General features: G+C 42.2%; 1 protein-coding gene across 1 annotated transcript; it reads left to right on the top strand.

The window, feature by feature from the left end:
- Positions 1-232: 232 nt before the first annotated feature.
- COX7A2L (cytochrome c oxidase subunit 7A2 like) lies at positions 233-9661 on the top strand. Its single transcript, XM_037066794.1, has 3 exons — positions 233-379; positions 7592-7723; positions 8981-9661. The coding sequence occupies exons 1-3, from the start codon at positions 308-310 to the stop codon at positions 9119-9121; spliced, it is 345 nt and encodes a 114-aa protein (XP_036922689.1). The 5' UTR covers positions 233-307; the 3' UTR covers positions 9122-9661.
- The last annotated feature ends 2454 nt before the right edge of the window (positions 9662-12115 follow it).

Here is a 12115-nt window from a genome sequence, read left to right as displayed (position 1 = left end):
TCTTAGGTCGTCTTGGCACTTGCCCGAATCCAAATGTGGGGAAAGAAGCAACTCGTATTTTCTACAGCACGCGCTATAGCGACTGTCCGCTGTCTCGTACAGATGATTTTTCCTTTCTTGGAACTGGGGACTTAGATTCTTCTATGTGGTTTAAAACTACTTATTTTAAGTTGGGCGATCTCCGGATAGTCCGTCTTTTGGCTCAGGGTCCTTCAGGTTGAGCATTGGGGCCACTACGGGGAAGGCAGGGTCCTTTCTTGGGGCAGTCGCGCAGGGAGCGGCTGCAAGTAGCCGGACACAGGGCGCGATGTACTACAAGTTCAGTGGCTTCACGCAGAAATTGGTGGGAGCAGGGGCTTCCGATGCCTATAACCCGCAGGTATGGGTTTCACTGCGCCGGCTGAGACTGGAGAAATGGTGGCCCGAGCCTCTGCGCCAGGCAGTCGGGGCGCCGGAGCTGCGCGAGGCTTCTGCTAAATGTTTGGGTTAGTTCTCCCGGCGCCTTTCCGCGCCCACTTGGCGGCGGCCAAGGGGGTTCCTAGTACTCTAGTTGCTCCCCCAGTGGAGCTAGCTTGGCCGGAAGTTGGGCCTGGCAGTCAGCAGGGGTCAAGGTGACCCTCGGACTCGTTGCTTGTGGTGTGTTCGTGGGGTCGGCGGCACCCAGAATGTGTCCCGACCAAGTCCGAAGTTCTGCCCGGTCCTTTTAAAGGAGGTCCTGCTTTCACTCTTATTAGTGTCACACTGTCACCCTCTGCCGCAGTCCAAAAGAGCCTCATGCAAGCACGAGATTGGAGAGCTGGAATGACGCCACTGGGGAATCTGTAGAGCCAGGAGAGGCTGTACGATTGGAATTGGGAGACTTAACGGGTTCCTTGAAATGTTTGGGTGATTCTCGGTAGTTACATGCAATGAGCTTGCACTTTCCCAACTTTAAAATGGTTGACAGACGCCTATTATTGGAGTGGCCTGAAAAGTGTTCCGATTTCACTCAGACTTTGCCAATTAAGAGTTTCAGTCTCCAGCTTGTGTTATAGAGATGAAGGACTTATTAGTACGCAAATCCTGGCCTCGCTGCTTTACTTCATGACCTTGAGCAAGTTACTTAGGTTATTGTGAGGTCAGTTTCATCTAGGGCAACTGGAGTTACGCGAGGGGTGTGTCAAGTGACCAGCAGTCTTTGGTGGGTGCTTGGTCCTGGCTAAGTGGTAGCTGTTCTCCAGAAGCCGAGCCTCAGCCACCACCGTATTCCTTTCTCATCCTCGTAGAGTGGTGTGGGAAGGGTTGATAAGGTAGTTTGAAAAATGGACTGGAATAGTAAGGGGCCCAGCTAGCGTCTAAAGGATAGACGCTGTCCTATCCTGTTTCGTTCGTTGTTAACTTTTTTTCTGCGGGACCTTGCAACTTCCCCTAAAAGGAGGATGTTTAGGAATGATTTCAATCTAAGGTTAGATGTGCTATTAACTAGCATAGGGAGGGCAAGAAGAAGGGCAAGGTTTTTTGAGGGGGGCGTGGGGTTGGGGAGAAAGGGTCTAAGTTTATAAATGTTGATCTTGTGATCTGCCTGGTGGCAGCCGGCTTTGTGAATATGGAATTTAATAGATCTGGGTATCTCCAGTGAATAGGTGGTAATAGAATCGGGGGGTGTTGGATAGTATATAGGGAAGAACGGTGGCGATATAGGTAGAGTTACAGACACATGAAAGGAGGGTGGAGTAGGAAAATTTACTCACAGAACAATCCAGGATTCAAGCGGAAGTCAGTGTGGTGCCACTGAAACCAAATTGATAACTAGGTTTAAAGAAGGGATTGTTTGCAGTGACTCCTTTTACGGATAACAGCTGTTTCTATCGTATCTGCTTCTACTGTAAAGAAAACATTTTTCAGTGTACGGATCGTAAATGTTACAGTTTGATGAGTTTTAACACACATCACCCTTAAGAAGTTTCCCTCTTTTGCCTTGCCAATCCCTTCCATCTCCCTATTACATTTATCACTATGAATAGTTTTGCCTATTTTTGAATTCCCTGTAGATGGAACCACAAAGTATTCTTCGTGTAAGGCTTCTTTTTCTCAGTATTTTTGAAGTTCATTCATGTTACATGTATTAGTAATCAGTTTCTTTTATTGTTGTATAGGATTTATTACACAAATATATCACAACCGATCTATTGTATTGGTGGTTGTAGATGTTCTTTTAGCAGCACTTAGGTTTAGTTAATGAGAAAAAGGTGAAGTTTTGGACTAGAACAAACATACTGAAATTGAATTGGCAGTCAGAGCAGAGATTACCCTGAGAAGTGTTTGGTACAGCTAGGGCTTTCAAGTCTCTAGCATTTCTTGAATTTTGTTGCTCTTGAGAATTTGAACTTTTTAGTTACTTACGGATTTCTTATGTTGAATGAAGTGATAACAAGCAGCCTTCATACAAATCGTCGATTTTTGGAGTGACTGTGACCCGGCATCCTGCCAACCAGGTGTTCTGACTTTGGTAATTTGAAGTGTTTCAGTTTTTTCCTTTCTTGGAAACATTAGCACACTGGAAAATGTAGACATTTGTAACTTTCAGTATTATGCAAAGTACATTGAATAACTGAACACACATGGACTAACCTTATATGGAAAAGCTAGTTCTTTAACAGTAGTGTACATATTCAAGGAATTCATCATCACCAAGCCCTTATTATATGAAATGTTAAAGGGACTTAGAAAAAGAAGATAAAAGATATGAACAGTGAAAGGACAGCAAACTCAGTTATTAACAACCACACCTAAAACAAAAGCAAACTAAGAGGACAGCTAGATCAGGAACCGAACCACAGAAATGGAGATCACATGGAGGGTTAGCAACAGGGGAGTGGGAAGAGGAGAAGGGGGGAGAAGGTACAGAGAATAAGTAGCATAGACAGGTAAAAAATAGACAGAGGGGAGGGCAAGAATAGTATGGGAAATATAGAATGGAAAGAACTTTGGACATGGACATAAACTAAATGGGGGGGATGGGTGTGTGCAGGGTGGAGGGGAATGAAGGGGGGAATTGGGACCACTATAATGGCATAATCAATAAAATATATTAAAAACAGTGTACATAGAGATTTATAAATCAACTGATGGCAAGTAATTTGGGGGGTATTTTCAAGTGGTTGATTGAAAAGCATTTTCCTTATCTTTACATGTGGTGCTATCAAATTGGAGCTAATAAACATGTGAGGAGGTGATTAAGTCAGTCATTAGGGAAATGCAAACCAAAACCCCAATGAGATACTGGTTTACACCTGCTAAAAATGTAATGCGGAAAGTTGTGGCAGGGTCTTGTCCAGAGGTTGCGAGAAGGACGTGCTTTTTATCCTCAGTTTCATGAAAGGTTTATGAAGCTATTCTTTGAAAACATGAATCTAACTGCGAGAGACCACTGCCAGGGATGCCTGTTAGACCCATGAAATCATTCAGGGTCTTCTGAGTAGGAATGCAGAGTCGGTTCTGGGAGTTAAGGACTTAGTGACTGAGGAGGGAGATTTCAGGGATGAAGAAAGGAATTCAAGGTGACTGGGAAGTGGAAGGGTGCTGATGCTTTTTCCACAGGAAAAAAGCTCCTGAGTGGACATGTGAGAAACTGGCTGAATCTGGGACAGGCCGAGTGTGAGACGTCAGGGAAACATGGAGGCGGTACTGTCTGTCTGGCTCGCAGTTAGAAATGAAGGACTTCAGCCACCAAGGGTTGAACTTGTTTCCAGTCCTAAATCACGGTGCAACAATTCATAGGTTTCTGTCATTTAAAAATGAACAATTTTGGGAATAAGTTTTATTTCTCCACCTGTCTTCCTCCTCCCCAGACCTAAGAAGTAAGAGAAAAGGAAAACTTTTCTTTGTCAACTTTGATGGGGAAAAAATCATGTTTACTTTTCTCTAAAAAAATTTGGAGCAACTGAAAGGGAGGAAGAGCACAACTGCTAAAGGAGGTTACAGGTGAATGGCTCTTTGTGTCCACAGCCGGGGGAGGCCATTGATGCTAATAAGCAAAACCTGTGTTTTGCTAATAAGCAAACTCTGTTCGGTTCATAGACCACTTATTTTAAGAACAACATTCAGTTGTTTTCTCATTGGCCATCCAGGGCTGATTTACAAGATTTAGTTCTGAAGTATTTGTTTACACTGGTGAAGCTACAGACTTCCTTAACTTATTTATACATGCAACAAACATTTACTAAATGCAGTCACTGTGTGAGTTGTTTTTCTAAGTCCTGGGAAATAAGAGCATGGAAGAAAACGGTGAAATCCTGCTCTCATGGGACTTTCATTGTGGTAGGGGAGGCACAGCAAATGAAGTAGAAAATAGTATGTTGATGGTGATAAGTAGAGTGGAGAAAAATAAAGCAGAAAAGGGGGATAGATGGTTAGCAGGTTAAGGGGGAGGACATTTTTAAAGGGTGGTTTAGGGAAGTTCTCACCAAGAAGTTGACCTGTGGACAAAGAGTAGATAAGGTGAGGGAGCCTCGTGCATACCTGGGGATGAGCGTGCTAAGCAGAGGGAGCATGCTTAGTGCTTGGGAGATTTAAGGGGCTCGTCCAGGGGCTGGGGCAGAGGAAGGGATGATGTGAGGGCGGAAGGGGTTTGAGGAGTGCATCTTAGGCCCTGCCAGCCATTGAAAGAACTTAAGAGTTTTGCTCAGTGAGATAGGAGGCCTTTTGAGAGGATTTGAGCTGAGTAGTGACATCGTATGTTTTAACACAATCATTGCTTCCTGCATTTAAAGTAGACTGTAAGGCAGCAATGTGGGAAGCAGGGTGACCAGTTGTAGAAATCCAGGGCTTTGTACCAGAGTGTGGATTGGTGGAGATGGGTGAGAACTGGTCAGATTCTGAATATATTTTGAAGGTAGAGTCAAAGGGATTTGCAGATGTGTGAGCAAGAGGTATTAAGAGTAATTCCAAGGTATTTGGCGTGAGTACCTGGAAGGATGGCATTGTCATTTATTGAGATGGGGAGAAGTGTATTTGAGGCTCTTAATTTTGCTGGGTTGGAACAGGCATAGCCCTGGATTTTGTACTAGGTCCCTTCTTGTAAATTGCAGGTGGTAAAAACAAGGCCTGCGGGCTGAATCCGGCCCTCCACCTTGTTTTATCCAGCGGCAGCATGGAACTCCTTGCCCCTAGTTAAGGAGTAGTTACATTTATAAAGTGCTAAAATTACATTTGGCCCTTTGAAGGCAACTCTGAGGCTGACGTGGCCCCCGGTGAAAATGAGTTTGACACCCCTCTTGTAATTACAGCTTCCTGGTCAGGTCCACTCTTGAGAACCCTAGTGCTAGTTCTGTCCAGCTGCCTTGGAACATGGGAAAAATCCCCTGCTCTTAAATTGTTAGATGTAAGCCCTGGCCTGGTAGCTCAAGTTGGTTAGAGCATCATCACGATATACCAAGGTTGTGTATGCGCCCCGAGTAGGGCACACACCAATGAATCAGCCAAAGAATGAATAAGTAAGTGGGACAACAATTGGTGTTTCTCTCCCTCTCTTAAAAGAATAAAATAAAAAGAAAATAATGAAGAAAAAGTTTTCAAAGTTGTTAGATTTAATGATGAGTAGGTGAAATACCTTTCCATCACAGACACTCCTTTTAGCTCTATCTTGGCAGACAGCTGAGTTATTGATACTGTGGTGTAATGAAAATGTGTGGGTTTGAATCCCATCTTCCTTATGGAATCTCTGAACTTTCTTTTAATCGTCTGTAATGTGGGCTGATAATACCTCATTTACAGGGTTGATGTGAAGAGTAAATTTAGTTATGAAGATTGTATAAGAACCTGAAAAAATTGCTTGTTAGATAGAAATGAAAGAAAGCAGAATGTAGGGTTTTACATTAAGACTCTAAAGATAATAAAATATGCCTATGAAAAAAGATTGGAGAATATACAATTTATAATAATTGATGGGATAAGGTCATGGGATGATAGATACTTTTACAATTCTATATTCTAAACTTTTACAGTATTATAAATGGAAATATGAAATTATTTAACACTTGTTAAGGTGGTTGATACTGCTGTTTTGAGATGATATTGTTCAAAACCTTTGCTGTAGTTTTGAATCACTTAGTGGGTGAATAGACACAAAGCAGTTAGGTATAATGGCTGTCTAAAAATACTTTCACATTAGTCCTGTCAAAACATGAATTTAATTTCAAACCATTTTTGGAGATGCTTGGTAGGGTTTTTAAATTTTTTCATTCAAGGGGAAATGATTATTAGAAAATACAAATTGCTTACAGAATAAGGAAGTATGTAAAGTTCTCTAGTTCAAAGAGAGGCCCTTTTAAGCCTTGTTATCTCAGTACCTGGGGCCCCCTCCTCCCATCCCAGTCTTCTCCTGTGACTCTGTTTGCATGTTATATGCCAACGGTGGGCTCACACCCTGCTGACCAGTCCTTCTCTTTAAATGGATTGCTTTTAGGCCATAGTTGAGGGGCAGCGACCTGGGGGCAATGGTGAGATATTTAGAAGCCAAGGCTCTGGACTTCAGAGAGGCTTGAGTTTTGACATTACACTCTCTGTCTTTGCCGTGCGATCTCAGGTAAGGTACCCTCTCCATTCCAGTTCTCTCCTCTGTAAAAGGGAATCGGAGTATCTCCTTAGGGTTGCTGTCAGGATTAAATGAGATAATTGTGTGAAATGCTTAAATTAACATGATACTGGACGAGAGCTCAGACATTAGCTTCTGTTACTCTATCATAATATTCATAATAGCAGAGATTGTGTCTGTCTTATTCATTGTGTGTTTTCAGTGTAGAGTAAGTGCTTGGTAATATGCGTGAATGAGTAAATGCAGTACAGAATAAAGGCTGTGATTCAGCCCCATTTACGGGACTGTGTCTGAAGAAACAGATGCCAAGTTTACTTGAATACCTTCTTGTTGCCCTGTTGATCCTAATGCCTGCCTAGTGAGAGTAACATTGAGGTTTTCAGTATTTGAGTTTTAGAAAAGGCTTGGTCAATCATAGGTAAATTTGGATTCCTTTGAAGAGATCAGGAACCAGAGGGCTGACTACTGTATTTATTAATTTGGGCTGGTTTGGAAAGACAAGTCTTTTACCATTACAGGCTCTTCCAGATTGGGTTATTTCTTCACTGTGTGTCTGGAAGGAATCTGAAGTCGTCTCGTTAGAGGCTCCACGTTAGTCCCGCATCACCAAGAGAAGAAAAGGGACAGCCAGCTCTTCTGAAATCAAACCAGAGTTCATACAGATTAAAATATTCTACCGGTTCGAGAAGAAGATAGACACGGGTTATTTCTAGCTCAGATTGGGCCTTTGTTTGCTACTCTCTTCCTATAAGCTCACCTTCCTCGTCCTCAGCTGCAAGGAGTTCTTGCTAGGGTGGCTCTGGGACAGTGGACTAGAGTGCTTGTTTTGAAAGTTTACAGACTTTAAACCTTAAACTTAAAAAATCAAAGGCGTTGTAATGCGGAGTCGGAGAGACTTTCCTTCCCTCACGCGGTCAGATAGGACTGCCTCCACTATTCCAGACAGCCTGCTCCTTGGAAGCCTTGTTCAGATGGCCAGACATACTTTCAACTTGACATTTCCCTTTTTTCCTGCAGGGATTAAAGCCTTTGGTTTCCACAGAAGCACCGCCTGTCATATTTGCCACACCAACCAAACTGACCTCTGATTACACCGCATATGACTATGCTGGGAAAAACAAAGTTCCAGAACTGCAGAAGTTCTTCCAGGTGAGAGAAGACACCCTAGAACAGAGACGCCTGTGAAATAAATAGGTTTTAAAAAACCCTTTGAAACCAAGTCTTAATCTAATTCACTACCCACTTTCTCTCTTTTTCCTTTAATAGAATTCTCTTGATTTTAGTTTGGGCCATAAACTAGTAGAAACCTATGTAGGTAGAAACTGAGAGAGAGGGTGGGTAATTTCCTCATCGGGATGTGAGGGACGCGCAGCTTTTCACATGCCCGTATCAGCTGGAGGAAGCAACAGCACGTGTAACGTGTGTGAACACCGTGAATAATCTAATATGTATTTGGCTTCGTGACACAGGCAGTGACTTTTGGCATCGGGTTTTCTCTCTAGTTTTTTGCCTCTTTGATATTAACATCCACAAAGAGGATGTTAATATCCTCTTTGATATTAACATCCATCCATCTATTAACATCCACTGAGCTGTTGCTAGAAGTGGAAGAGGCTCTCTTGGGTTTGCTGATCAACAGAGAGAGGCCAAACTTGGATTTAAAAATACTGTGAACACTAATCTACATACAGATAGCTGAAAGGTCAGTGACCCAGCTGTGTCTCCCGTGCCCTGGGGGAGGCAGTGCCTGTTCCCGTTGTTGCTGGGCCTTTTCCAGGTTCAGGACTGGCCTGGGGACTTGTGATCAGTTTATCCCTTATTAGCTGGCAGGTCAGTCTCCATTGGGCACCTGGGGTCTGGAGTTGCCGTAGGGAGGGATTTTGGAGACTGTGCCGAATAATGGACTAAGCATTCTATGGAGTCTCACTGTTAAATAGGGGTTTAACAGTTTAATGGAGAGAAGGCCCTAAATATAAAAATGGGTTAGACCCTGTTAGCTGACCTGGTCTGCTCAGACGCCGTCTGCCAGTGATCAGGAATTCACACTAAATGCAGAGCATTTCTTGTGCCTGTAATTCTTTGGTTGGCTGCTGGTTACCTTTACATTGAAAGGAATTCATCAGTGCTTCCTTCCTAGTTCAACAGTACGATAAATTCCTTAGAAATCTGAAATCCGTTGTATGCAAGTTACTGAGGCTATGTTTTGGAGAATGACTTTGGACTTAGAAGCTTTAGTTGCATTTATAAGAAAATACACTAGTATTTTCATTAGCATTTTAGTGGATTAGGGCTTTTTCCACTGTGATGTGTTGATTAGTTATAAAGCAAAAATATTAGTTCTTTATTTAGCCTAAATTATAAATCCTTTTCTTACCAACTCTATCCTTGGTAATTCTTTCTTTCCAGAAATCCGACGGCGTGCCGGTCCACCTGAAACGGGGCCTGCCCGACCAGATGCTCTACCGGACCACCATGGCGCTGACGGTGGGGGGCACCATCTACTGCCTCATCGCCCTCTACATGGCTTCACAGCCCAGGAACAAATGAGTCAGGCTGCAGAGGACTGGTTTTTGGCAGAAACCCTTTGAATTTTTATTGTTTCTGTTAAAAATTTTTTTTTACTTGAATGACCTTAACATTTTGCAAGAAAAAAAATAGAATGGTAATAAGACAATGCTTGGTTTGTTTATGAAATGCACATGGCCTGTGAGAGCTCATTCAGCAGTTAAAAGTGTTGTTTAAAGAAATGCTGCCGCTCTTTGAGTTTGCGCCCTCAGGTCCCCTGGAGGCTCCAGGCAGAGGCTGCACACAGGCTCGCTAATGGCAGCCTGTGCCAAGGTCCTTGGGGACTCAGGGCAGCCTTTTTGAGCATGCGGTGCAGGAGCCTTTCTGGTGGGGATGTGTCTGAGGAAGGAAGACAAAAGCCAAGGCCAGGTGCATGAAACAAGGGGCTTGAGTTTATAGTTACCTTGGGGATTTTCCCATCTTGCCATAAAACGTTAGCAGAAGTTATTTGCAGCGTGCTTCTATTCATTGGGCAGTTTGTTTCAAAGGGTTACTTGCCTCATCTCAGATCTTGAGTAAATTTTATGTGTCATTATTATGTATTTATTCCACCATGGGAACAGAACACCTGCTTAGTGTTGCGCTGTAGACCGATGTCTGTTTTATTAATGAAGCTGTGACAGGAAGTCTCCTTTACCTTTTAAAAATGTTATGACTTTGAAATGATGATTTATTTTGATTGTGGAATAAATACATGAATGGAAAATTTCAAGTTTGGAGTTTTTTTAAATGATCTTTCAGAATAATTTCAGAATACTAGGAGCATTTTAAGCCTGAGTCTAATTTCTTTCTTTTTAATTTGGTACCACATAATCTTTACAAAATGGTTCCTCAAAGTCAAGTAACAGGAGGCTAATGGCATATTGATGTAATATTAGCATATGGTTCCTTACAGGAAACCTGCTTGCCCCTTAGTGAAATGTGTCTGCAACGCACAGTTCATTTAGTCATTCATTTCTGGTGCTGTCACAGTTGGTAGACTCACATACCCTGAATTAATGCTGAAAAGCAGTGTAATTTTATTATGTACAAAGCGGTGGTCTGTATCGTGCCATGGCAAAGAATAGTGATTTCTTACTGAGGGTAAAATTGTGTTTGAAGCAATAGTATCCTTACAGGCTGGGGAGCCATTATTGGTCTGTGCAAGTCTCAACTTTAGTCTTTGGTATTTCCCCCCAAGTTTTTATTTTGAAAAATGTCAGACCCCAGAAGCATTGTAAGAATAGTACAAAATGCACCTGTACATCCTCTACTTAGATCTCCAGTTATCGATCAGTATATTTCCACCTTTGCTCGTTCCTGCTCCCTCACAAACACAGGCACACGATGTGTGTGCACGTACACATTGGGTTTTTGCTGCATCATTTATGATCAAGCTGTAGAGTTATGATTCAGCCGTAAGTACTTCAGTCAGCATCTCCCAAGGACAAGGACAATGTCATTTTCACACCCAGTTTAACTGATAACATTACTAATATGTAATATATAGTCTGTGCTTAATTCTCCCCGGGTGTCCTGATAATGTGTTTGAAGTTTTGTTTTTTAAAATTAACAGCTTTATTGTGGTATAATTTCACATGGCACATAATTCACCTGTTTAAAGTGTATAATTCAGCAGTTTTTACTATATTCAGAGTGATTCCACCATTGTCACAAAACATTTATTTCTTTTTAAAAATCTTCACTGTGTTTTTTTTTACATTACCATGTAGTCTCCTCCCCCAACGATCACCACACTGCCCATGAGTCCATCTTCCTTTTTGCTCAATGCCTCCACCCCCTGACGCTACGCATCAGTTTTAAAACATTTTTATTGCCAAAAGAGGAAACCCTGTGCCCCATTAGCAGTCACTCCTCTTCCCTACCCTACTTCCTGGCCCTAGGCAACCACTGGTTTCTGTCTCTACAGGTTTGTTTTCTTCTGGGTATTTCATATAAAATAATCACAATGTGCGATATTATTAACCCATGTTGTATATATCAGTACTTCATTCCTTTTTATAGGTGAATAGTATTTCATTATATGGATATCCCACTTAAAAGATTTTATTTATTTATTTTTAGAAGGGGTAGGGGGGGAGAGAGAGGGAGAGTAACACCAATGTGTGGTTGCCTCTTTTGTGCCCCCTCCTGGGGACCTGGCCCAAAACCCAGGCATGTGCCCTGACTGGGAATCAAACCTGCGACCCATTGGTTCACAGTCCATCGTTCAGTCCACTGAGCCACAGCAGCCAGGACAGATATACCACACTTTGTTTATCTGTTTATCACTTGATGGACATTGGGTTAGTTCCACTTTTTGGTTCTCATGAATAATGCTTTCGTGGATGTTGGTATACAAGTTTTTGTGTGGGCATGTGTTTTTATTTTTCTTGGTTGTATATCTACGAGTGGAAATCCTGGGTTATGTGGTACCTACGTATTTTAACTTTTGAGGAACCTGCAGACTGTAAATCAGATCCACCATTCTTAGCAGCAGTTGGTTTTTGGTTTTGTTTTGGATTCAGGATCCACTCAAGGGTCACATATTGCATTTAGCCGTGACATTCTTTATAGTCTGTCGTCCAGAATGGTTCCCAGTGTCCTTCATGACACTGACCTGTTTGAAGAGTTTAGGCCAGTGTTGTGCCAGATGTCCTTCAACATGGACTTGTCTCATTGTCTCCTTATGATTGGATTCAAGTTAAACTTGTCAGAAATTCTTCATATATTGTGTCATATCCTTATTGTTTATTAGGTGGTATTTGGTACCAGTTTGTCCCATTATTGGTGATTTGAATTAAATAATTAAGATGCTAACTGTCAGATTTCTCCCTTGGAAAGATACCTCTTCCCCTTTGTAATTAGTGAGTAACTGTGGGGTGATGTTTGAGACTGGGAATATCCTGTCTTCAATAGTTTTGCACCCAGTGTTAGTGTCCATTGGTGATTTTGTTTTTTGAATCATTTATTTCTAAGGTGATTGTAAAATGATTT

Source organism: Sturnira hondurensis, unplaced genomic scaffold (genome assembly GCF_014824575.4).
Source record: "Sturnira hondurensis isolate 20B ecotype Veracruz unplaced genomic scaffold, ASM1482457v3 Scaffold0016663, whole genome shotgun sequence".
Classification (NCBI taxonomy): Eukaryota; Metazoa; Chordata; class Mammalia; order Chiroptera; family Phyllostomidae; genus Sturnira; species Sturnira hondurensis.
This window is presented reverse-complemented; position numbering and strand designations above follow the sequence as displayed.

Bases quoted from the DNA above. Each gene is read 5' to 3' on its own strand.
- COX7A2L (XM_037066794.1), top strand. From the start codon at position 308: ATGTACTACAAGTTCAGTGGCTTCACGCAGAAATTGGTGGGAGCAGGG. The intron at 380-7,591 runs GTATGGGTTTCA...TTTTTCCTGCAG, and splicing joins CCGATGCCTATAACCCGCAG to GGATTAAAGCCTTTGGTTTC. The intron at 7,724-8,980 runs GTGAGAGAAGAC...CTTTCTTTCCAG, and splicing joins AACTGCAGAAGTTCTTCCAG to AAATCCGACGGCGTGCCGGT.